Source organism: Seriola lalandi, unplaced genomic scaffold (genome assembly GCF_002814215.2).
Source record: "Seriola lalandi dorsalis isolate HSWRI2012SDOR001 ecotype SW California unplaced genomic scaffold, Sedor1 jcf7180002054377, whole genome shotgun sequence".
NCBI classification, from domain to species: domain Eukaryota; kingdom Metazoa; phylum Chordata; class Actinopteri; order Carangiformes; family Carangidae; genus Seriola; species Seriola lalandi.
The window spans coordinates 626260-650816 of NW_019524930.1; the positions used below are offsets into that span (position 1 = coordinate 626260).

The 24557-nt window shown below is 40.2% G+C and overlaps 3 protein-coding genes and 1 non-coding gene across 4 annotated transcripts; 3 read left to right on the forward strand and 1 right to left on the reverse strand.

The window, feature by feature from the left end:
• Positions 1–9191: 9191 nt before the first annotated feature.
• Positions 9192–14600, forward strand: oprk1 (opioid receptor, kappa 1). Its single transcript, XM_023408947.2, has 3 exons — positions 9192–9557; positions 10346–10698; positions 11486–14600. The coding sequence occupies exons 1-3, from the start codon at positions 9313–9315 to the stop codon at positions 12022–12024; spliced, it is 1137 nt and encodes a 378-aa protein (XP_023264715.1). The 5' UTR covers positions 9192–9312; the 3' UTR covers positions 12025–14600.
• A 2117-nt stretch (positions 14601–16717) lies between these two features.
• LOC111656996 (charged multivesicular body protein 5-like) lies at positions 16718–20443 on the forward strand. The gene is made up of 8 exons (XM_023408943.2): positions 16718–16889; positions 17215–17319; positions 17417–17463; positions 17799–17892; positions 18636–18707; positions 19009–19117; positions 19286–19401; positions 19970–20443. Exons 1-8 carry the CDS (start codon positions 16821–16823, stop codon positions 20018–20020), a joined length of 663 nt encoding a protein of 220 aa, XP_023264711.1. The 5' UTR covers positions 16718–16820; the 3' UTR covers positions 20021–20443.
• Positions 20444–21394: 951 nt separating this feature from the next.
• trnar-ucu (transfer RNA arginine (anticodon UCU)) lies at positions 21395–21486 on the reverse strand. Its single transcript is given in 2 exon segments — positions 21395–21430; positions 21450–21486. It is a non-coding gene; the product is annotated as a tRNA-Arg (tRNA).
• Positions 21487–21795: 309 nt separating this feature from the next.
• Positions 21796–24037, forward strand: bag1 (BCL2 associated athanogene 1). Its single transcript, XM_023408940.2, has 7 exons — positions 21796–21908; positions 22561–22689; positions 22782–22864; positions 22938–23051; positions 23163–23270; positions 23363–23425; positions 23521–24037. The coding sequence occupies exons 1-7, from the start codon at positions 21872–21874 to the stop codon at positions 23608–23610; spliced, it is 624 nt and encodes a 207-aa protein (XP_023264708.1). The 5' UTR covers positions 21796–21871; the 3' UTR covers positions 23611–24037.
• The last annotated feature ends 520 nt before the right edge of the window (positions 24038–24557 follow it).

Consider the following 24557-nt stretch of genomic DNA (forward strand, 5'->3'; position numbering starts at 1 on the left):
AAAAAGCTTGTGAAATGATAATGACTTGCAATTTTTTTTTTTTTTTTTTTTTTTCATCAAACATAGAATCAATAGGAGTAAAATGGATTAGTAAGAAATAAAGCCAGAGAAGACAAAACAATTCTGAGAGAAAATACAAACACAAAACAATGTGCTTCTACTCACCTTTTCATTCTCACAGTAATGAAAGGAATCACACATGCAAAACCTGTGCAATGTGTAATATGATTATTACCGGGGTCGTAGCTAAAGGTGGTGGTGTCCTAAACTACATCACATTCAGAGAGGTTTTTATAATTTTTAAAATGACAAAAGGAGTAAAACAAAGAAATGTATTTTCATCAACACAATATTTAATGCATGTTTAGTCAGTACAAACTATCCCTCATCATCAGTAGTCACAAAAATGACTAGAATGACTCAAAGAGTTTGATTTCCCTCTTTATGAAACGTTCTCTAATACTTTGTATGTCCTCCCTTTGCCTTCTATAACCTCCTGCAACCTCTTTGGCTTCCCTGTGAGCAGCTTTGGATCTTTGCAGGTGTAATTTCAGCCCATTCTTCATGGCATATCTGATTCAAGTTTACCAGATGGCTTAGCAGGTCTGTCATGTGCGGCCTTCTTCAGATATATCCACAGGGTTTCTATTATATTCACCTCTGGAGACTGGGAAGGCCACGGCAAAACTTTCACCTTATTCTTTTTAAACTATTCCTGACATGACTTTGCTTTGTGCTTTGAATTGTTGTCTTGTTGAAGGAGCCACTGCTTTGCTTTAAAATTATTCTTCCTTCCTTCCTTTTTTTTTTTTTTTTTTTATCTCACCACACATACCGTTGCAAATTATGACCAAACTTTGGTCTCATCAGGCCGTGTAATATTGTCCCAGAACTAATTTGATTTGTTCACCCTTGGGCGCTGCCTTCTGTATAGAAGTGAGCAACGGCTTCCTGGTTCTTTTCTGCTGAACGGTCCAGACCTGTGCAGACTGCACTTCACTAAAGAGATGTGGACTTTTATTCCATTTGCTCTCCAGGTTTCCTCCAATTCCTGAGAATAATTTTCCAGCTTATCATTATTGCCATCTTGGTCCAGTCTTTCCATGATGGAGGAAAAGCAGATAATACGTTCCAATTTCCTGAAATATACAAGGTTTTTTTAAGGGAATATAACATAACACATACACAAAGGTTTTTTCATGTCAATAAGACGCCTGAGGCTTTTAAGCCTTTAAGTTTTCACTGTGGTCTAATACACACAAGCTTCCTGTTCATTAAAGGTGACTTGCTGAGCCGATGTCACAAAGTTGTATCTCGCAGGAAACAATAACCACGGCGCTCTGCTCTCTAGACATCACACAGAAAGGCCAAAGTCCTCAAAACAATGTTCACGGCTTCCATCTACGATCTCCAAAACCCATTTGTTGTGGATGAATGACTCTCATAAGAAAATGATTTTGTCAAAGTCTTACACAGTTAGTTTCAAATGCCGATGTGAGTTGGTGAATCCGCCGTGGAGCGTTCCCATCAGAATATAAATTGAATCTGAGGCGTTTGACCTGTTTTCCTCTGACCTTGACTGTGCGCATGCTTTTCACTGCTCTCCCCTCAGTATTACAGCTCATCCAGTTCACAGAGTGACTGCAACAATCACTTGTGATTTTTACACAGCGGCGGAGTCCTCCTATAGGGGGAAGGCACCGCTGTTTGAATGTATCTGGACTTCTATAATAGGAGGAGTTGAGAGGGGACTGAGTCTAGGTTTTGAATGTGATTAAGAAACAGCACCCAAGGCTGTTTCTTTGTGCCTACTGTACCAAGTTTATGTGCTGCATTTCATTTTTCTCTGTAATGAATCCCTGGAGAACAATACGGCTCCATCACTGTCAGTGCATCTGAAAGGAGAGCCATGGGTGTAATTATTCTTATGTTTTGTTTTCTCAAGCAGTCCAAATACTTACTTTTGGCCTAAGAATTGCCTCATGATTACGAAATAATACTCTTTTACCACAGACACATTATCAGTAAATACTATATACTAATACGTTTTTACAGATATTTAAAAATAAATATGTTAAATATTTAGAAATATTTAAGTAACTCAACTGATTTTACACACCAGAGGCTGTTTACAGGTCTTTGGGTGAACAACTGTTCTACTGCTTGAAGGTAGGAACTTGAGGCCACTACACTACGAGTGAAGTTGCATTGTGGGTAATGTAGGTGTCCGGATGACTTGCTTCGTCAAGACTTTTCCTTTTTTTTTATTTTTTTTTTATTTATTTATTTTTTTTACTGTGAGTCTCACCATGTTATAAGAGTGCAGTGCAGCATTAAGGATGTATTATTGTGTAACCTGACAACCACAGACGCACCTCAGCTCCTAATATAATATAACAGGGATATTAGGGTTCCTTTCATTCAGTTGCAGCTTTACTTGGCGACAGCTTGTGTTAACACTTTTTAATCTAATGGTCATGAAAAAAACAACAATTATTATGTTTTCTAAATTTATCGTCAAATGTTCTCATTATTAAAACATAGTGGTTGTGCATAATGGACTATAATAACACGTTTTTATGATCAAATATAATTCTGCTGAAAGCTGATCACTTTAATGCTCAGTCCTATCTTTTATTTTTTAATATTCAATATGTAAATAAAGCTACAAGATCTGCACTAAGCAGACATTTAATTTAGACACATTATTATTTACAACAGCTAGTGTCTGCTCTGCTCTCTGCTGCTCACGTGGCCGGACTGGCAGCAGAAAACCCGTGGGTAATCTGCTTCATGATGCCTGCAGTACTGAAGTGAAAACCCAATGAGGAAAATACATGTTATTTTGACTCCAAGTCCTCTGTGGAAATCATGCAGCCCTACTCACTCAGAATGACAATGTCCAAACAGAGCTGAACTCTTTACCGAACTCTTTACTCTTTAATGGAAACAATTCAACGTGAACACCTACAGTCTATTGCACATGCAACTTTGCAACTTGTCCTTAAACTTTGTTAGCAAACATTCAAATCAGGTTTCTGTCTTTGCAAACTCTGATGATGCGCTCATCCCTCGTGGTTTGACATCTAAAAAGGTCTGGAGAGCTGGGATGTTCACAGAGTCAATATTTATGTGGAGGCTCACTGCCTCTGGCTGCAGTTGCCTGGCCCCTGCTTTGCTCTCTGAGCGCTTATTTACAGTGGCAGGTACTCTGTGGTCCCTGTGCATGCTCACCTGCAACAGCTGAGTGAACTCTGGACTCTGAAACAGATGGTTTTTCTTCCCCCATTGCATTTTATATTATGCTACCCACATTTGTTGTTCAGGGTCAAAGCGGAGGGTGAAACTGGCTGTTTGTGTTGCATTCAGCCTCTGAGGTTTGTTTTATAGATGAAACTCCCCTGAGGCCATGCGCGTCTTGTTTCTTCTCTCAACTTTTCAATTGAGCTTTGTTCCCTCTCTCTCAGCCTGATGTTTCATGTCTGGATATTTAATAAATATTCAGGTAATTTAACAGGTGCAAAATTTCCAGCTCATGCGTCCAAATTGTTGTGTATTTGGCATCTTCATCTGCTCAGCCTGGCACTCTCTTATGTGAACTGAGACTGAGGGACGAGTATTGTTACCTTGCTTCATCGATCAAATCCCTTTCCTCTTGTAACCATGGGTCAGAGACTGTCCGTTCCCATAGTGACAATCAAAACAAGACTCTGGCGACAGCCACGCAGCGTGGAGCTCGATTTAAGGCTGTGTCGAAGGAAAATCACAAATACCAGAGTGTTTACGCCTCACTCCTCAGCCTGACAATAATCCTCTTGTGTGTAACATTACGCCATGGATACCTGTTATTCCATGCTGTGATATGAGCTGTGCCACATGGATACTGGAATTACCCAATTCCCAAAGGCTTTCAGAGCTCGACTTCATATCTCTTATGACCAAGTGCAGTTTTACAGTAATCTTTTTCCTGCCGGGCTGTTCGCAGACACTCTAAGTTGGAGTTTCAGGCTGCACTGAACCATCCATTTAAATAAGTTAGTCCCTGGGTGACCTGCCTGTTTAAATGCAATCACTAAAATTAATTAAGGATTAAAGTATATCGCGTTTCCAAAGTGTTCAGAGGTGCTGGAGCATTTAGCTACTAGAGAGCCGGATTATTTTTTTGTCAGGATTTGATGGAGAACAAAACAGAGTTCAAAGTGAACATTGGCCTTAGATTCATCAGATGGAAGGAAACAAATCTCCAAATGAATTAAAAAGTTGCTAAAAAAGTGTGCTGGATTTATAAATTATGTGTGACTTTATACTGACTTTATGCATGTTAAATTACTAAATGGGATACATATAATCCTATGTGCCACACTCCAGTGGCTTCTTAAATGAGAAGTTCGGAGACCAGAGTGTTGAGTGATAATGCAGCATGTAAATGAGTCAAAATCAAGTAACATATACCAGCACATGTTCAGTATTCTCCTCCATCTGTTGAATGCTGTTGAGTTATTCTGCTCCTTTAATGGTACCATTATCATTGACGGCTGGAACGGGCCAAAAAGAAAAAGAAAAATCCAGGTCAGGCTCTTCAGGTGCAGATAAAGGCGAATGTTTCAAACTTAAATAGGTTGTCCAACATTAATAACCAACTGGGAGTAAAGTGGTGAGAGGAAGAACGTGTACTGATGGAGAAGTTGGGTGTTGTCTAGAAGGCCTGCAAGAGCATCTGTGTTGTTTTTTTGCAAATGTTAGAGCTGCTACTAAGAACAAATGTTCAGGAACATTTTGTTCCAAGCTGTTTTCCACAGAGCAGGAATACCGAGCCTGTGCCGAACCACAGCTGAATTCTCTGAAGGGACAATACAACACATGCCGATCACATTTTCACAAAACAAGTCATTTTCATCCAGAGCAGAGTCACGTGGACCTGGAGTGACCACGCCACCTGGATACCTGTATATGATCTGCATACAAAGCTTCTTTCACTCGAATGTGTGTATGCTTCTCGATTGTTTGTGACGTTCATGCACTGGTTTCCAATTATTGGTGGATCAATTAGGGTAATATTAATGCACAAAATTGGCATCTGACTCATAAGACTAAACATACTGATATGAATATTTGGATCTTTTTGGTTGTTTTAACTGAGAATATTTATGTTTTCTCTTGGCCTTGTGAGAGCCATGGCAGGAGAGTTACAAAATCTTAGCAAGTTCCTGAGCTGGTAAAATTGCTGGAGCATCTTATGAGGAGAGGATTCAGAGTATTCAACTCACAATACTGATCTGATATGATGCCAGGATGAGCAACATCAGACACATTTAAAATACACACGTAAAACGGTCTCTGTTGGATTTTTTTCTTAAACATAATTTCAGATGAACTAATTCTTAGACTAATAAAACCTTATAAAACCACACTGGATTATCTTAGGAATCCATTTTCACAAAGCTTAAAACAAAACTTCTCTTTCTTAGTCCATTAAACATTTGAAGAAACGTGGTAATTCGATTGGACAGTGACGAATAAAGGGCATTTCAGCCCTCTTTTCTTGGGTTCTCACCCTCTCAGGAGGTTTCAAACAAAGCGCTGTGATGAATGGAAATCTTGGGGTAATGAGACATTGTTACGAGCTCCACCGTGATTGCAAATGGATCTTTTTTGGGAGTAATTTGTAGCTATAGAAATAAAGGAACTATGCCACATCTCATCAATAGGAACAGATTATCAAGCCCCAATGTCAGGATGTGCCATACCATAAACACACGTTAAATTTCTAAATTCTATAACATCTGCGCAAATTCCATCTGCTGAAGAAGATCATGTGATATGATTGAAAGCTCCAGAACATTGTACACTCAGTTTCCTGTTTATTAGGTACACTTAGATCAAACTAATGCAACAGCCCTTCATCATTGTTGCATTATGTCTGCCTGTTGTTTAGTCTATTCTCATTTATATAAATGTGGGGTATTTTGCAACACCATGCAACAGCCTCCAAAATAAATGTAAAGTTGATCAACACCTTATGACCTTCAGCCTGCTGCACTAGAGAGAATATTGTAGAGAGTGTGCCTCTGTCAAAAGGCTGACACCACATCCACCTCATATCAAAGGGAAATAGGCTCTGAGAGTCAGAGAGGTAGAAGTATTATCATGAAAGTACACTGTCACATCCACTTCACAAATTCACAAAATGCATGCAGACCCAGAAACAGACCTCGACCCCCCCCCAGCCCCCTCACACACATGGGTGTGGTATGATAAGGGATGGGGGCTGCGAGCCTGCCTCAATAAGAGGCCCTAAATCTCATCTGTTCATCCATCAAATTGTTTCTCCCTTTTATTTGTATTATCTGTACTAAATTAACAAACAAATAAATAGATAAGCACGCGACCAAATATTACAGTATACAGTAGTTTCACATTTTGTAACATACCTGAATGTCTGATTCTTGAGTTTTCCCAAACTGTCGCATTAAAGCTGCACCGGACAATGTTCTTATGTGAACAATGGGTGAAATGACTATGAATAATGTAAAGAGTGTTGCTTTTAGTGACGAACCCGCCGAGAATTATAACACAAGACTTTTACCATCTCTCAGCTCATTGTTTTGGTTTTTTACAGCCCACGACTTTACTGCTGTGGTCCAGTGTCACTGCAGCTGTTTTCATAGAACAGCTCTGACAAACAAACATTTCATACAACATGATGACGACAGACAGCACCAGCGAACTGACCTCACATCTCATTCCCTATAAAGCTGTTCCTTTTTCCTTCTTGTTTCATTCCTCGCGTGTCACACCAAGTTCACTGCTCATTCTTTTTTTTATTTTTAGATTATTTCTGACGCACACATAGTAAAATCTGATATCTTCTTTTTCGGTCAGTTTCTCAAACTGTGCGATGACCTTTAGGCTTATGGGTGCAACTTGTGCACATTTGTACTCCTCAGGAAGTATTCCCTCCTTGTGTAACAGGCCTGGCTGAGTGTGGGAGAGGAGGCAGATATTTTGAAGTTAAATCAATAAAACAGCAGCAGGATCAAATCAGAGTTGCGTTGTGGATGGGGAAGGGCTTATGTGTGAAATCTACATTTTGCTATTGTGGAAGAGAGAGAGCTCCTCTTATCGCTGAAAGCTGCAGGGAAATTGAGGTTTTCCTTGTTGATGCATAATAGCGATGAATGTTCGGGGGGGGATTCCACAGAGAACTAACAATGCTCGAGGAGAGCCGTTGCGGTTTTCGAATCCAAAAGGATAAATGAAACACACCAAAATGAGACAGTAATCAGATGGTGAGGCACACTTCAAAAACCCTGTTGTTTTGGTGCAATCATTTTTGGGATAACTCCCTCAAAACATGGAACTCTAACATCTTAGTCTTCATCATGAAACCATTAATTGAAGCATGTTAATAAACAGTCAGCACCTCAGGTCATCACACAAAGGGTAGTAAAATGCAAACAGGGATTTATTCTCGACATCATCTGCTGAAGGTTATAACAAACATTTGCTCTCCTCCTCTGGAACTCAAATAAAACAACCTGCTTCAAGTGCCAGAGGAAGAGTAGCAGATCAGATCAGTGCGCAAACAGACCTTTGGCAGCATGTTATTAGGATTAAGGATAAATACTGGCAGAACCCCCCCCCCGCCCCCCCCCCCCCCCCCCCCTCATCTGACTCACCTTTTAACCACTGCCAGTTCAAGGTTCAAGTAGTGAAGTTGCATCAAATATTTGTACTGACAACCACAGACCATCTCACAGAGTCAAGCCTCCACAGTCCTTAACAATAGAAACACACCTACAAAAAGGCTTTGTCACTCAAGCAACATCTGGCCATGATGGGTCTCTAAGCAACGGGTGTTAGTGCATGAAATGAGGGAAAGGAAACAGCACCCGCTTAATTATGTGCTGGTTGAAATCTGTGTCCTGTCTGTGGGGGGGGAGAGAGAACTGGTTGTGATTTCTGTCGACGGGGGTGTTTTCTTTACCTAAAGCCAGAGTTTCTTTTCCATCTGAGCTCTCAGCGCCGCCACATTTTGTCTTGTTGTGGGGATGATTAGTAAGATTCATGTTTCAAGGCAGTGGGAAAATTATGAACTGATGAAATACAGAAAATGCATGTGAAAAAAAAGGGAAACTTATGAAACCACATAGCTGAAAGGAACTGATGAAAATGACACTTTTCTCCTCTTGCAGAAAAACTAATAGAGTTAAATCAAGCTACTGAGGTAATGAGTAGTTTTTATTTACAGAAAGCCTCTCTGTAACAGTGCTCCTCTCTGCCCATGTTATTTTACACATTACTCATAATGTGGTGCTGCTGGCACACAAGGATCCAATCATGTGAAGGTTGTTGTTAAGTGTCCTTCTTACTTCATGGCTCTTCAACATCTGATAGGACTCTGCATGTTTGCATTGCAGTGGTAGTTCTCACAGGAGTTGCTAGGGAACATCTTATGGCAGACACTGATGGGAATTTAAACATTTTCAGGAAGATGTGGACACTGTGGCGCACCTAGTTTTAGTTTCCCTGCAACTTGTAAACTGATTAAAACCTAAAAACGGGATTTATTTAAGGTGATTATGAGTGAATGAACAAGCAGGCGTCTGGGGGAGGGGGGGGGGGTCATTTATGATGCGTTTTACCAGACATAATGCAAAACAGAAAAAAGGTAAAAAGTCTAAATAACAGGTGAAATGTATGTGATCAATTTATTTCCAGCTGACCGTGATGACTGTGGTTTGTGCGGGTTTCAGCTGGCTGGATACTGTCATATCTGTTGGCTCAGCCTCTGATGTCACTGAATGAGCAGTCGGGCTTCCAGTGAGCACCTTCGGGGACGCAGCGGTGGCACAGGCAGTGAATCTTCTTGCTCGTCCACACAGCTGTCCAGAAGATCCTCTAGTTTTTGTCATATTTCCAGCATCCGAATTTCAATCTGATGTGCGTCCTGTCAGACACCCCTTCACTAGTCTGCTTTTATTTGAATTGAACTTTTTGGAAGCAGGAAAAAAAAAAAAACAGGTAAGGTGATGGCACACATAATTGTCCTTGAGCGCGAAGCTGTTGCGCTGGAGCTGCAATCAGTGCTTATGTAGAATTGTGCTGTTCGTGTGTGTGTGTGTGTGTGTGTGTGTGTGTGTGTGTGTGTGTGTGTGTGTGTGTGTGTGTGTGTGTTGTTTGGTAGCAGTCGTCAGAAATTCAGCTCTCCAGACCGATATCTGTTTAAGCTGAACGGACAGTTTACGCCCAGCAGCCTCAGCAGCAGCAGCAGCAGCAGCAGCCCGGCCGGTGCAGGCAGCGCTCAGCGCCATGGAGAGCAGCGTGGTGCACATCTACAAAGAGGACAGGTGTCCCTCGGGCCAGCCAGAGGAGTGCATCCCAAACTTCACCTGGCAACCCGGCGTATCGGACATCTTCAACTACACACCCAACGGCACATGGGACAATGAACCCGAGCCCATGTCGCCCATCATCCCCATCATAGTCGCGGTGTACTCCGTGGTGTTTGTGGTGGGTTTGGTGGGCAATTGTTTGGTCATGTACGTCATCATTAGGTGAGTTGTAAGCTTTTTCGTATGTCAAAAGCAATGTCAGTCGTGTAAACAGCGCGCGTGACTGCGTGCATAAAGCAATAGGACATTTTGTGCGTATTCAGTTTTGAACAGTGGTGTTTGTTCAGCTGTTCTCATCAATGTATGGAGTTTAGAAACATGTGTATCCAGGTCCCTGCAGGGCCGGAAATGTATATGAACTGTTTAGAAGAAGAAAAGGAAAGCTTACAAAATGAATTAGATTTGTTAACATAAACACATGTTAACAAATGCAATTCGCCTGTGTATTCCCCTTATGGTGTTTCCCCTGCATGTAGCTGCATTTGATGGAAAAGTGTTTAAATCTGCATAACCCTGAGATTTTTTTTTTTCTTGTCACAAAGATTGTAATGTAATATGTAATATTTCCTCTCAACGCTGATCTGTTCCATTTCATGTGAGGTTCTGTGTAATTCTCATGAAGGTCTTTTAATTTGAACTGTTGGATGTGAAAACAGCCTTGGTAGATTACATTTTAAAAAAGTGAATTTGGCAAGAGATGATGGAAGTGGAAACAGTAGGAGATATGCCGCCCCTTCAGTCTTCTTCATGTTACACTTGTGTGCATACAGTCGCCCGTTCTGGCTGCTGAAGTTAATCTGTTTATTCAGGAGAGACAGCAACTAATCCTTATCTGAAAACATGATTTCATTAACCTTGTTTCTCTTTTAAAGTATTTAAGCAACAAATACAGCAAAAAAAATTCAACCCTTTCCTGATCCCCCACCACCACCACCACCTCCACACTACAGATACACCAAAATGAAAACAGCCACCAACATCTACATCTTCAACCTGGCTGTGGCCGACGCTCTGGTCACCACCACCATGCCTTTCCAGAGCACCGACTACCTGCTCAGCTCCTGGCCGTTTGGCGAGGTGGCGTGCAAGGTCTTCATCTCCATTGATTACTACAACATGTTCACCAGCATTTTCACCTTGACCATGATGAGCGTCGACCGCTACGTGGCCGTTTGCCACCCGGTCAAGGCCCTGGATTTCCGCACGCCAGTCAAAGCCAAGATCATAAACGTAATCATCTGGGTGCTGTCGTCTGCTGCCGGGATCCCCGCCATGATACTTGGCAGCACTAAAACAAATAACGGTAACCTTGAATTTCACACTGTTACTCACCACCTGTGATGGTTGACAGGGTTTTTTTTTTTTTTTTTACGAGTCTACATCTTTCTCCTCATATGGTTCATCAGATGTCTGTTTCTGCTATAGTGACTTCACTCCTTCTATCAGCTGCAAAGGGACTCTTGTAAGCAATTTCAAATTTGAAGCCCCACTGCACTGCAACATCCTTGCCCTGAATTATCTCAATTAGCTGCAGGAAGCACCCATCAGTTTCAATGAAGAGGATTTTTTGTAGGTTAGATGAGAGCCTGCATTACAGCTACTTGACTAGATGAAGCTATGACAGCCATAATGGGTCTTCCCTGACAGAATGGAGCTTGAAAGATTAATTTTTTTTCCTTCAGCCACAGTCTAATAAATTGTTCATGTTCACAATGAGCCTCCATTCAATAAAGCGCAGTCCACTTTACCCAAAGCTATTAGACTAGCTGATGAATTGGATTCTGCCCTGTACCTTTCTATGGTGATGACCTTACTGCATCGTGGGATGTGACATTAAAATTTGTAGTTATGCTAGAGATGTGGCTCTGTGGTTGTTAGTGTCAATCAGTCCGTCTCTTGGTCCACCATTTTGCTTCAGACTGAACTATCCCAACAATGAATGGATGGATTGTCGTGAAATTTAACACAGACATTCATGTTCCCCAGAGGATGAATTGTAATACCTTCAATGATCTTAAAAATGGCTGTATCTCTATATTCGACTGGTCAAATCTCTTCCTCTAACTCTGTTTTCCTGTAAATGACTACAGGGACTACAGAGTGTGCTCTACAGTTCCCAGAGCCTTACACCTACTGGGACACGCTGATGAAGATCTGTGTCTTCATCTTCGCCTTTGTGGCACCAGTAATCATCATCACCGTCTGCTACACACTGATGGTCATGCGGCTGAAGAGCGTGCGCCTCCTGTCGGGCTCACGCGAGAAGGACCGCAACCTCCGCCGAATCACGCGCCTGGTGCTGGTGGTGGTCGCCGTGTTCGTGGTGTGCTGGACGCCCATCCACATCTTCATCCTGGTCAAGGCGCTGTCGGCCAACGTTCCTGAGACCACCGCCGTCATGGCCGCCTACTTCTTCTGCGTGGCGCTGGGTTACACCAACAGCAGCCTCAACCCCATCCTCTACGCCTTCCTGGATGAGAACTTCAAGAGGTGCTTCAGGGACTTCTGCTGCCCCGGTGCCAAAGGACACGGGGACTGCCAGGGGGTGAGCCGGGTGAGGAGCACCCTGCGGGACCACTCGTGTCCCACTGAAGCTCGGGGAGATGTAAGGCAGGCCAGGCCTGTATGACTAGCCATGGACATGTCCTCTTTGCCCTGTCAGGGCTGGGAGGACTCCAATGACCTGGGATTGACTCAAATTACCACTGCCATCTAGGGCAGAGGGCTAGTTTTCTATGTACAGTTACTTATGTACTTCTATGTCCATAATTGCTGGCCAGAGAATTCAAAAGCATGTTGCATTAAAGGATATTCTACATTTTTCTTATTGACAGCAAATCCCATGTACAGACCAAAACCAACAAAGGACAGATTCTACTATACCCTGATATATTTTATTCCTCCACTGTTGTTAAAAAACTATGAAAAACACATCAATGAGGCACATTGTTGCACCAGGCGACGTGTTCCTTCATCACGTCACATGTCATAAACAAGCACTGTCATTATTTTTGACTTTATCCTCCTGTAAATTCTCACTGCATCACCAAATGTGTATGAATCAACCACTGAAAATAGTCCCCAAACAAATGCATAGGCCTAATTGACTCCTGTTTATGTATCGTTAAAGAAAAACAAAACAGTCCCCATCATTTTTAAAAAACTACTGAGCCTTTTTGGAAAATTAAACTATATGTTTGTGACCTGTTTACATCCTCTGTAGGAACCAGTGTGCCACAGCCAGGGTAGGGATATAGGGAAGTAATTAGAGACGGAATAACACATTGTTGGGTTTGGTCTTATCACGGGACATCCTTTAAGGTGAAGTTTAGATTAAACACCGATGACATAGTGATGATTAAAGTTCAAAGATGCCTCTTGAATCACCGCCCAGTTAGATCCTGAGTCATTGTATAGTGTTCATAATTTATGAGCTTCTGAGGAAATTGAAGCTCAGTGTATTTATCACATAGTGTATATCAACAATGAAGAGATGATGGAAGATGTCAAACAAGGCAAACCAAAAGTATTTTGTTGTGTAGCTATATTTGCATTTTGTTAACCTGATCTGTAAATTGTCAAGTGATCAACTGATATTTTGTGCACAGAATAAAAAAAATGATAATTGTCCCTGAATTAGTTTCAGGAACAGCCCGCAGCATTAGTGTTGTTTTACAAGAACTGCGTTTTAAGTGAATTGTAGTTTGGTGCCTAGCTGTACTGTAAATTTGTACATAGCCTTTGAAGGGTCTCGCTTTGGCAGTAAACCCATGTAGGATACTTAATAACCTCTCAGGGATCATCCTCTGTAATTCACTGCAAGAAGATACTGAATCAACGTTGTTTTCCTCATTGACAAGATGGTTGACTTTGACGAGGCTTCGAAAACATCTGCATCCGCTGTTGTTTAAAGCCGAACCTTTGTGAAACTGTTATTACATCTGACACTGCTCCACACCTTTGAACAGCTGCGTCACATCCAGGAGATGTCAACAATTGTAAATAGTATTGTCGACCTGGCATGTTCTCGCCTTGTCTCAAACTACCGATACATGTGAACACTGGGCAGAGGGCTCCAAGGCAACAGCCGACATGACAATAACATACTGTAACCACACAGCAGGGCTTTCAGTGTTTTCTTATTTTATTTTCAATCTAACGTTTACGCTGTAAATCTCACTGCTCAACACGTCATCTTTTCAGCTCCGTAGCCAAGCATTTGTGAGCTTATCCTCGTGAAAATTAGGGTTACTCTCAGCAAAAGTTCGGTTTTGTTTTTGTATTGTGTACTGTAAATGTTGATTGATAATAGACAACCTGAAATCGTGATGTTGAGCAGTTATTTTTAAATAGCAATGCGTGGGCTTTTCAGCTTTATATGTTTGATATCGGCTGCACTGATTCTTTCCTGGTAGGCCGTGTTCTTGAATGAATCAGTTCATTATGACGACTAATGTGAATGTACACAGATAATGAATGTTTTTGATAGTAAACAGTCAATTTATTTCATTTCACATGCTTTGAACCACTGTTTGTTGTGCTGTATTTTTCATCTTTGTCATCTTGTGACTGATTTACTGCCTTGGTTTCCTGAATTATTGTAGCTTTTAAAGGAGTCGAATCAACCAGATTTAATAGAACCAAAGTGTTTTTCTTAATGTAGAGCTTACCATAAATATATTATCTGCCTAGATCTGATAAAGATACAGTAGTTATAGCGGATGTGTTTTTGTGCCTTGTTTTGTGTGCCTTATCCTTGGTCTCTTAACTCAGCTAGTTTGCTTGCTCTCAAAGATCAGCAATTAACCACGTCCGTTTTTGTGATCATTTTTAAGAATAAGAAAATATATCCTCTATATAAGCTTACTGCTGAAAGTTACTGTAGCATTATCTCTTCCTATTGGTCTTACAGTGGACATCCCACTATTAGCTTGGTTACAGTGTGCTTCTTAATCATTTTTTTTAATACTGTAATTTATATGTTATATAATATGTTATAATATGTTATTTAATGGACAAGATGTCATTCTTCTTGCCTACACTGCTCATAAACACATGATCAGCCAAAGTCTGACCACCATGTATGTATAATGTGCTGCTGCTTTGTAAACTGTATATTTATATTTTGCTCTATCTTTTAGCTCTGAATGTCAGAACATGCTTCATACATGTGCAACTAAGTCACAATAAAGCTGGAAAATGTGAGGTTGTTCTTAATATGATATTTATGTTGCGGGAAGAAAAACATGGCATAGCATCAGTAATTGGCCATGAGATTATAACCCACCTTCCCATTTACTTCAATTATTTTTCAATCGTGTATCAACTCCATTCAACTCAAACACAAAGTTAGCATTTCCATGGAGAGCACTCCCACTGCAAAGCAGTGCTCCAAGGCTTGCAGCACTAATTGTGAGGAGTTTTGTGTTGGTGGCCTTGCAGAGGCATTTGCAATGAATGCAAATACAGCCATTGCGTGTGTGGGCCAGAGGTCAGCTGCATCGCAGCTTGGTTGCTACCCCACACTCCATTCACAACTTTTGAACGTTAGTTGATGGCAGTCCTCTCAGAGCCATCACCATGGACTACACACACTTCAAGGCCAAAAGTCTGCATGTACCATAAGTAGACCACAGAGTGGAGGCACACTCAAACACACCTGTCTTCAATCAGCCACTGGCTCACAGCAAAGTCCCTCTACACCCCCACCCCCATCCCCACCCCCCAAAACCACTCCCAATCGGTGCCAATTAGTTTGAAGGTGAGTTAGTGTGAAGGTGGTGGTACAGGTCTGCCCTATTACATGTGCAGGTTAAGTAATAAGCTCCTGTGTCTAATAAGGCTCTAATAGGCTTCATCGTTCGAAGGAAAAACTGTCAGTCATTACCAGCTGCATGAAGCACATGCTACAGATAACAGCTCTGGGGGAAAACGTGGAATACAGTTGTGCCATTCAAAGTAGCCTATGCAGGTCATGAAAATGTACCTGTTTGGTAATAATGTAGCAGATCACAATTAGCTGAACAACCCACCAAGTAGTTAGTCTTTACAATGTAGATAGATAGATAGATAGATAGATAGATAGATAGATAGATAGATAGATAGATAGATAGATAGATAGATAGATAGATAGATAGATAGATAGATAGATAGATAGATAGATAGATAGATAGATAGATTCATTCATTCATTTCATAGGTGTGTTTAATAGTTACCTTTCTGATTGCACATTGAACATATGATAAGGTTATAAATATGGCACCTTTTTAAATATCAAACCAGTGGTTCCCAACATTTTTGTCTTGTGGTCCTTAAAAAAAAGGCAGTGTCTAGTTGTGGCCCCTTGTCACATGTCACATGTCTATGAGTTCAACTAGAGAGAAGTTTCTCCTCTAAACTTCAGATTGTTTCATTTAGTGTTGCAACAAGTAACTGAACAGTCCATTAGCCAAGAGACAGAAAATTTATCTGCTACTATTTGGTAAAAGAAAACTGTTCAGTTTTTAAATGTTCAACATTTGCTGGTTGCAGTTTCTCAAACCTGATGATTTGATGCTTTTCTTTGTCATTTGTGATAATAAACTGAATGTGTTTGGGTATTGATCTTTTGGTCAGACAAAACCCAAACTGTCACTTTTGGCTGAGGGAAATTACAATTGGGATTTTTAACTATTTTCTGACATTTTATGCACAAAATCTAATTAATCAGTTAATAAAGAAAATAATTGTAATCCATTAATATGAACAATTGTTAGTTGCAGCCTTAGCTTCATTTAAATACCAGTTCAAAGTTCTATTCTAATTAACAAAGAGTAGAAAGCTTAACTTTTTTACCCCAGTATTCATCTCAAGAAGTGGTGCAGGAATGGAAGAGTGCAAGACGGGCTGAAATAAATATAAAATGGGTAATGCAATAAGTTACTTTATATACATACAGTAGCTGGTTATGTATGTGCATGTATAGGCCTACATTACACAGGGGGGTTATTGCACATTGACTGTTACTGTTATTACATGACTGGTGAGCTGTCCATCAGTGTGATCAGAGAGCATGTGGGAATAAATCAGGAAATCACTCGGCATCAATCTGTATCTAGAGAGTCAGATAAGTGAAAGATATGATTAAATGTCACATTTAATGCCATTGTATCTGCAGGGTGGGTGTAACAAAAGACTGGTGATGAATGCAGTGTCCTCGGGGACAATGGCTTTTCACCACAGCTGCACTTCTTCTCCTCGCCACACGGGGGCAGGAGTTCGCCTAAACCCTCATTGGCAACAACTGTTTACGCCAACCAATGGGAACCTTTCGCGACCGAACCGTTACTTCCGGGTGTCTTCAATGAAGAAATCCCTTTGCGTTGGATGCTTTTTGTATTTTCTAAGAAAAAGCTAGAGGCTAAGTGTCAATAAAACGTGTAGAAAATGAACAGAATATTCGGACGCGGTAAACCCAAAGCGCCTCCTCCGAACCTGTCGGACTGTATTGGTAATGTGAGTACTGTCAGGCTGGGGTGTATTGTTGTTTATGTCTTTTTATGTGACCTAAGCTGAGCTAGCATGGTTACCGTCCATGGCAAAGCATCACAAATATGACTCTCCTTTTGCATTCATCCTGTTTTAGACTGTGAAAGGGGCATATTTGTAAACCAGACTCACATGTCTCACAGGCTTTAACCCCCTCTGTTTTCCTCGATCACACACACACACACACACACACACAGCACACAGAGGCAGGGTAGTGTAGCACTGTGTTTGGTCTGCTGGGAAGCTGGAAGTCATTAAATCTCTAATTGATCCTCTCACCCTCCTCCCTCAGGTGGATGCCAGGGCAGAGTCCATAGAAAAGAAAATTGGCAGACTAGATGCTGAGCTTCTGAAGTACAAGGATCAGCTGAAAAAGATGAGAGATGGGCCCTCGAAGGTGGGGCACACTCTATCAACCCAAGAAATTATAATATAATAATTATATTTTTCAGACATAGCAAACAAGAATTTTCTCTCCTTCTCGTGAATTGCAGAACATGGTGAAACAGAAGGCCATGAGAGTGCTGAAGCAGAAGAGAATGTAAGTCCTATGTTGTGCATATCTTTTAACACAGGTAATATATGAACTGGAGCCTGATCAAATAATTTTTACAATGTGTTTGTAGATAAGTATTAACATATTTCAGTACAGAAATGCCAAAAAAACCCTATAACATAGTTTATTAACCAGACATTACTGGCAAGTTTATTTTTCAACTCTAAAACGTTCCACTCAGCATATTTTTTAGTTACAAATCTTTAATAACCTAATTTTAAAACTTGTGTTTATGTTAAAAAAAAATTATAATGATAATAATAGCATAATAGTCTACAGTATAATCTGTATTGTTGTGACATTGAATTGTTTTTCCACAGGTATGAAGGCCAAAGGGAGCAGCTGGCTCAGCAGTCTTTTAACATGGAGCAGGCAAACTACACAATCCAGACACTAAAAGACACCAAAACAACAGTAAGAGCCACACAACATTATAATGACGCTGTGGTTTGGATTAGGGTTAGACTGATAATACTTTTGTACTGCTGATTATACTTTTTGGTGAGTCCAAGGTGAGATCAAGGTTAAAAGGTTTAGACTAAGTCATTAAAAGTTTAAATTGTTGCACAGCTCTTCATTCACTAATGAACATTTTTGGCTTGTAGGGTGTTGTCTGAGGCCGTATTTAGTTTCTTGTTAGATAGTTGATAAATTAGTTGTTTTATTTTGCGACAATTATTCCCAGAAAATTATGGTAATGTTGATTTGTCTACTTAGTATACCTAGTGATTAATAGGTCACATGACTAACTAATGGAAAACATTTATAAACTGGAAACAGTCACCACCCTGACTGAAGCAAAATAGCCGACAGCCTTTTGTTAATGTGACAGGTGGTGTTTGGATGGACTTGCACAGATTCTTCTCATACAATTTCTCAGGGGACTGTGGCTGAGATGTAATTTTGTGAATTAACTTTTAGGGTTTGATCAGTTAATCAAAATGTAATTGATACATGACAGTTTACAACAGAGAGCAGAGTAATCTGAACTTCATTCTCCAGATGCACACATAACTTGGTGACTATCAGCTTATGTCTTTCCCAGGGAAGCTCATGCAAATTCAGAAGTCAGACACCAGCCAGACTCCTGGTGTAGATATACAGTCCTTTAACAGTGGCTTGTAACTAAATATACTGTCATTTATTTCTGTTTGCAGGTGGAGGCCATGAAGATTGGTGCAAAGGAAATGAAGAAGGCTTACAAGGATGTCAAGCTTGATCATATTGATGTATGTGTGTTATACGTTTATCTCTGCAGTTATATACCACTACACAGTTTCTGATATTTCCTCAGCAATCATATACGGAAAAGTTTGTCAATACAGAAATAGCAGCGAGTGGGTATTCTATTCAGATAATGTTAGTATCACCACCATTAGATATTTTAGATTTAATGAAATACATTTTTTGTACATAGCAAATTGCCAGGTTCCATTATCCAGCTTCAGCCAACTAAAACTAATAATAATAATAATAAATAAAAATCAGTTTTCCAGTTGTGAGATATTTGCTTTGTATTTGGACCCCCAGGATTTACAGGACCAACTGGAGGACATGATGGAAGATGCCAACGAGGTGCAGGAGGCCCTGAGCCGCAGCTACGGCACTCCAGAGATAGACGAGGATGATCTTGAAGCAGGTATAGCTGACTGTCTGACATGTTTATTTTGCATTTGCTTTATAAGATATTTGACTTTGATGCTTTCATTTAGAAGAATTAAAAATGAATGATCACAACATTTGAAACGGCAGTGATGAGTGCAGAAGTGTTTGTGGTACTACAGTGACAGTGTAACTGATGTTTCAGAGCTGGATGCACTGGGTGATGAGCTGCTGCTGGATGATGACAGCTCCTACCTGGATGAGGCCTCAGCCGCCCCGTCGATCCCTGAGGGAATCCCCAGTGACAGCAAGACGAATAAGGTAACAGTCTACAGAGCACTGTAACATTATACTCAAGGGTCACATGATCCATCTCATGATGTCTGTGGATGCTCATTGGTTGTCACCTAACATTTAGCAACTCAGTTCATCAGTGTCTAATTGCATGGATGCCATTTTAGTCGGTAGACATGCAAGTACTAAAGTCAGGATTTTGGGTCTGTGTAAAGAGAAGTTAGTCCTCTGATTTCCAACATGAATGCACAACAGAAATTCTCTTGAATTAATCTTAACTTGTTCTTGTTGCAGGTACAGTACAGGTATTCTGACCATGCGGCAACACGTGGTTTGCAACATGTTGTGATTGCTGACCAATGTCAAAGTAATTTATTTTCATACCAAAGTATATGGTTGTATAGTAAATTTACTCAAATGTGTGAAACTATTGGTATGGTTTGTTTACAAGCAGCTCTGATACGTTCTGACTGAAACGCCATGCTGTTAGACATGAAGCAATCAAAAGAACAATAACACTTGAAATATAAGTGTCTATTAAGAGGTTTGTCTGCTTGTGTTTGTGGTTAATTACGTTTCCTTCTTTTGTTTTCAGGACGGTGTTTTGGTGGATGAGTTTGGCCTCCCACAGATTCCAGCCACATAAACACAAGGAATGGATGAACAACTGCACTTCACCAGAAAACACTTTTATATGTAGAGTAACATTTGTACATGCAAAAACCATTTGACCTGAGAACACTACGATTTTGAAGCTGTCCTGGTGTTGGGTTGTGTATTGTTACTACTACTGTGCTAGCATGTGGCCTTGTAACATACTGATCCCTTTTTTAAAAACATAATACTTCTTTTGTCCCCTTCAGCCTCCTGTGTAACACTTGTCAGTCTTATTCATCACCAGTATTACCTAGTATTAATTTATTTTTGTCTGTTGCTAGTTTCGTTTTTTTGTTTAGACATTAAGATTTTGTTTGAGTTCTGAAAAAGTGGAGATGATACCCACTCTGCCTGCTCAAAATGTTTGCAGGTTATTTGAAACATGCAAAATAAATGATGTGTTTTCATTTAACCTTCTGTCTTTGTGGCTTCTTATTTCTGTGGTTTGAACTGCACTCACAGACCTTGACTTATACGCCGCTGGCCAAGAAAACACAGAATCCTGCTCTTAATCAGGAGGTGCACTACTATTATTATTTTGTGGTTATTTATTATTTGTAAAGGTTTGACCAGGACCTGGCTTAAAGGCCCTGGGGCAGAACTGAGAGGTGGCTTGCTATTAAGACGCCCACACATACACATTTTCTCAACAAGGTTTGCACAGACTGCCAGAAACCAAGCTGTATTCACCTGCTGTAATAATACCCTGCACTAGGTTTACTGCATGTACTATCTGTTGTACAGTAAGCATAATATCAACTGCAATATTAGAGTAGTTAGACATTTTGGGAAACATGTCTTGTTTTGCGGTGGACCTGAGACCTCAACACACTGCAACTTAAGAAAACATCCCTGCAAATTCACAAGACACAACAGAGGTGTTTCCATGGGACACTAAAAAGTAACAGACCTGGTGTGAGACTTGTTCAATACCCATTTGTGACTTTTTTAGTTAAAAGCAATGAATAACAAGTGCATCCCATCCAGGTTCATCACTTTTTTTCTTCTTAAGTTCTTTTCGCTTAGCAAGAGTGAGAGAGAGACAGGAAAGTCAGGGAGAGAGAGAGAGACAGCCACGGGTTGGACTCGAACACGGACCGCTGCGGTTAGGATTAGGCCTTCGTCCCCAATGCTAACTGAATGTGTCTATGTACAGCACGGGGAGACGTAGTGAGGGGACTAGACGCTAAATGTTTCCAATGTTTCTCAAAAAAAACTTAATATTATTAATCTACTTGAGTGGTTTCTCTTGTTATTTTATAATGAATAATCTAGTCACGGGTAGTCTGTAACGTGAAGCACACGTGACATGTTGCACAGTTTGAAGACTAGGTGGAGACAACATGTTTTAGATTCAAAAGTCCGACTCTGGTGGGACTCGAACCCACAACCTTTGAATCGCCTCTCAAGTGCTTGACTAGAAGTCCAATGCGCTATCCATTGCGCCACAGAGCCAGTTGCGCCGAAAAGATTTGCACAGTCAGGAAATTTCTCCTTTTCTAAATAAGTGACAAGGAAAACTCTAAAACTAGTTTTGGACACTTTTGGGGCTATCTGAACGTGGCATCAAAGTTATGTTTTAAAAACAAAATGGGCTATGTATTTATCAAATCCATTATTTGTTTAAAATGTGTGCATCGTTGGTATGATCAATTTTGTTGTGTACATATTTGCTTTGTTTGTGCTGTTCTGTTGATTAAAAAAAATTAATAGTATTTTAAAATGAAATAAAAATAAAAGCACCGGAACTACTTCCTGTGCCCCGACGGAAGTACTTAGTGAACAGCAACAGTTAGCCGTGTGGTCTATGTTGACGTGATTAAAGGACTCTTTAAGGAAAATGTCAGAGCAAACGATAACAGTGACAGTTGCATACGGTAACAATATTTTTTTAAGATGTTACACGACAGTTACCAGATGATAGATAGAAATAAAAATGTAAGTTTACTAACAACCATCGCTCGAGTAGCCTGGAAATGGTTAGCTAATGTAGCTCTACCGAACATTTGGCTCCGTTGGAAATACTTCGTCCCTGGATACACTTAAAAATCTTGAATGAAATATTACCCTTTAATGAACCTATTTTACACCAATATTGACTATATTATTGTTATCTGTTTTAATCTGACGTGCACATTTGTTTTACAGCTCACGTTACATACAGTGTTTGTCAAGAAAATGTGTAAATAAAATGCATCAGGCTTTGTTCTAGAGACTTAAACTTGCTTTATCAACTAAAAGTCAATATGGGATTTATTTCTCTATTCATTTTTATGTGCATCTTACTGTAAAATCATTTTCCTTTTAATATAGTGTGTTCAAATACTTTACCATTGTGTCAGGTAACATTTGCTAACTTACTAACTTTAAATTCAGTTCAAAAGAAATAAAGCATCATTTAGAGGTTACTGCGGCTGGATTCATATATCCGAATGGTCATACTCATGTCCCAGTCATCCAAATTGTTTCAGAAACATTGTATTTGCTAGTGCTTTTACTTTCAGCTCTAGTTTCTTTCTCTTATTTAAGGATCTACTAAGAACAGCATCACATTAACGGGTCATGATGATGCTAAGGGTCCGACTGTCAAAGACTTGTCAGATGCTCTCACTCAAGCCACTGGAGTCCCAGCAGCCTCACAGAAACTCATCTTCAAAGGTAGACTGCAGGTCTCTTTTCTTTCACAGCCAAATGAGCTTGAATATCATATTATATTTCCAGCTTTAACCTGCCCTTGTTCATTCTGTCAGGAAAATCACTGAAGGACATGGAGGAGAGTCTGTCCAGCTATGGAATAAAAGAGGGATCAAAACTCATGATGATTGGAAAGCGGGTAAGGCATTTTACATGTGTGTCTGATGTTTGACTTTATAAGTGATCACATACTGACAATAATCTCCAAACAGAACAGTCCTGAGGAAGAAGCTGAACTGAAGAAGCTGAAAGACATTGAGAAATCTGTGGAGCAGATGGCTAAAAAGCTGGAAAAGGTGGATGGAGAGTTGACTGGACTCAAGAACGTAAGCATTTTTTTTGTAGTTTCAAAGTTGCATATTTGTCCTGTGCTGATTTGTTCTGTTTTTAGATGTGTCTGTGTTTTGATTGTCACCCATCTGTTCATATTTTTTCAGGGCTTCCTGGCCAAAGACCTCCAGGCAGAGGCGCTGGGTAAACTAGATCACAGAGTGAAAATAGCAGCAGAGCAGTTCATGAAGATTCTGGAGCAGATAGATGCTATGGTAATCTATTTTGGTTTAGGTGTTTATTTTTGAGTGCATATATTATTCATGTGTCCAATATAGCTAAACCCAAATTGCTTCTCTTCTAACAGAGTATCCCAGAAAATTTTAATGATTGTAGAATGAAGAAAAAGGGACTTGTAAAGACAGTGCAGGTAAACTTTTTTTTCAGTGTTATCAAAATGTTATGATTGAAAATCACTGAAAATACTGAATATTTTTATTAAGTGTGATTGTTTTCTGTCAACAGGATTTCCTAGCTCAGTGCGACAAGATCGAAGCCTGTATATCAGACCACCTATCAAAGATCCAGTCGAAAAACCTTGCCCTGGCAGAGTAGGGCTGCAAAGACAAAGTCTCCCATATCATGTGCTATACATTGCTCTGTGAGCAACTCCAAAGTGTACAGAAAGCTCCAGGTGTGGAGCAGATCCTTGTCTATTTATTGTTGGTGTGAAGTGTATGAGAAATCCCTCATCACAGAGAATCCTGTGAACAGGTGGAGGCTGGTCGATGACACTGATGCTTGGTGCACCACATACATTCTCGGGTCAAAGGCAGATGTGAGGTGTTTTCTGAGATATTTTAACCACAGGCGTCAGGGGTGCTTTGAATCGTGGAAAATTATGTAGATCCCTTTAAAGCATCCAAAACTGGTGATCAACAGAACTACCACTGCCAAATATCTGTGAAATTATCCATGAGGATGAAAAATTCATCAGTTCATCACCCAGTAAATGACAAAGAATACAATAACACAGAAAACACGGTTTTTGTTTTTTTTTCCTCATTGTGATGTACCAACTGCTGAGTGTTGCATATGGGAATTTGTACACACATGACCAAAAGTAGATGGACACATGAACATTATAAAATGATAATCTTTAATTTGCTATGCTAACAGCCTCCGCTATTTTTAGGAGCACTTTCCATAGGACTTTGGAATGAGGCTCCAGAGATTTGGTTCCATTCAGCCACAAAAGCATTAGTGAGGTCCAATGCTGATCCCAAAGGTGTCGGATGGGGTTGAGGTCAGGGCTATGTGCAGCCTGGTCAAGTTCTTCCACATTAAAAATTTTTTATGGCTCTCAATATGTGCACAATAGTACTGTCATTTGCCTTTCCCGTTAAGTTAGAAGCACACTATTGTCTAAAATATTATTGTATATTAATTGGAAATAAAACTAGAGCTGGAAACAAACACAAATGTGAAATATTTTCTAATTCCATTTTCTCATTTGTGAGGATTTGTTGCATTTCTTTGTCTCGTGATAAGATGAATATAAG

Excerpts from the sequence above, each read along its gene's own strand:
- bag1 (XM_023408940.2), top strand. The coding sequence starts at position 21,872 with ATGTCAGAGCAAACGATAACAGTGACAGTTGCATACG. Across the intron at positions 23,271-23,362 it reads TGGAGCAGATAGATGCTATG|AGTATCCCAGAAAATTTTAA; the intron begins GTAATCTATTTT and ends CTCTTCTAACAG. Across the intron at positions 23,426-23,520 it reads GACTTGTAAAGACAGTGCAG|GATTTCCTAGCTCAGTGCGA; the intron begins GTAAACTTTTTT and ends TTCTGTCAACAG.
- LOC111656996 (XM_023408943.2), top strand. The coding sequence starts at position 16,821 with ATGAACAGAATATTCGGACGCGGTAAACCCAAAGCGCCTCCTCCGAAC. Across the intron at positions 16,890-17,214 it reads TGTCGGACTGTATTGGTAAT|GTGGATGCCAGGGCAGAGTC; the intron begins GTGAGTACTGTC and ends CTCCTCCCTCAG. Across the intron at positions 19,118-19,285 it reads CGAGGATGATCTTGAAGCAG|AGCTGGATGCACTGGGTGAT; the intron begins GTATAGCTGACT and ends CTGATGTTTCAG.
- oprk1 (XM_023408947.2), top strand. The coding sequence starts at position 9,313 with ATGGAGAGCAGCGTGGTGCACATCTACAAAGAGGACAGGTGTCCCTCG. Across the intron at positions 9,558-10,345 it reads GTCATGTACGTCATCATTAG|ATACACCAAAATGAAAACAG; the intron begins GTGAGTTGTAAG and ends TCCACACTACAG. Across the intron at positions 10,699-11,485 it reads CAGCACTAAAACAAATAACG|GGACTACAGAGTGTGCTCTA; the intron begins GTAACCTTGAAT and ends AAATGACTACAG.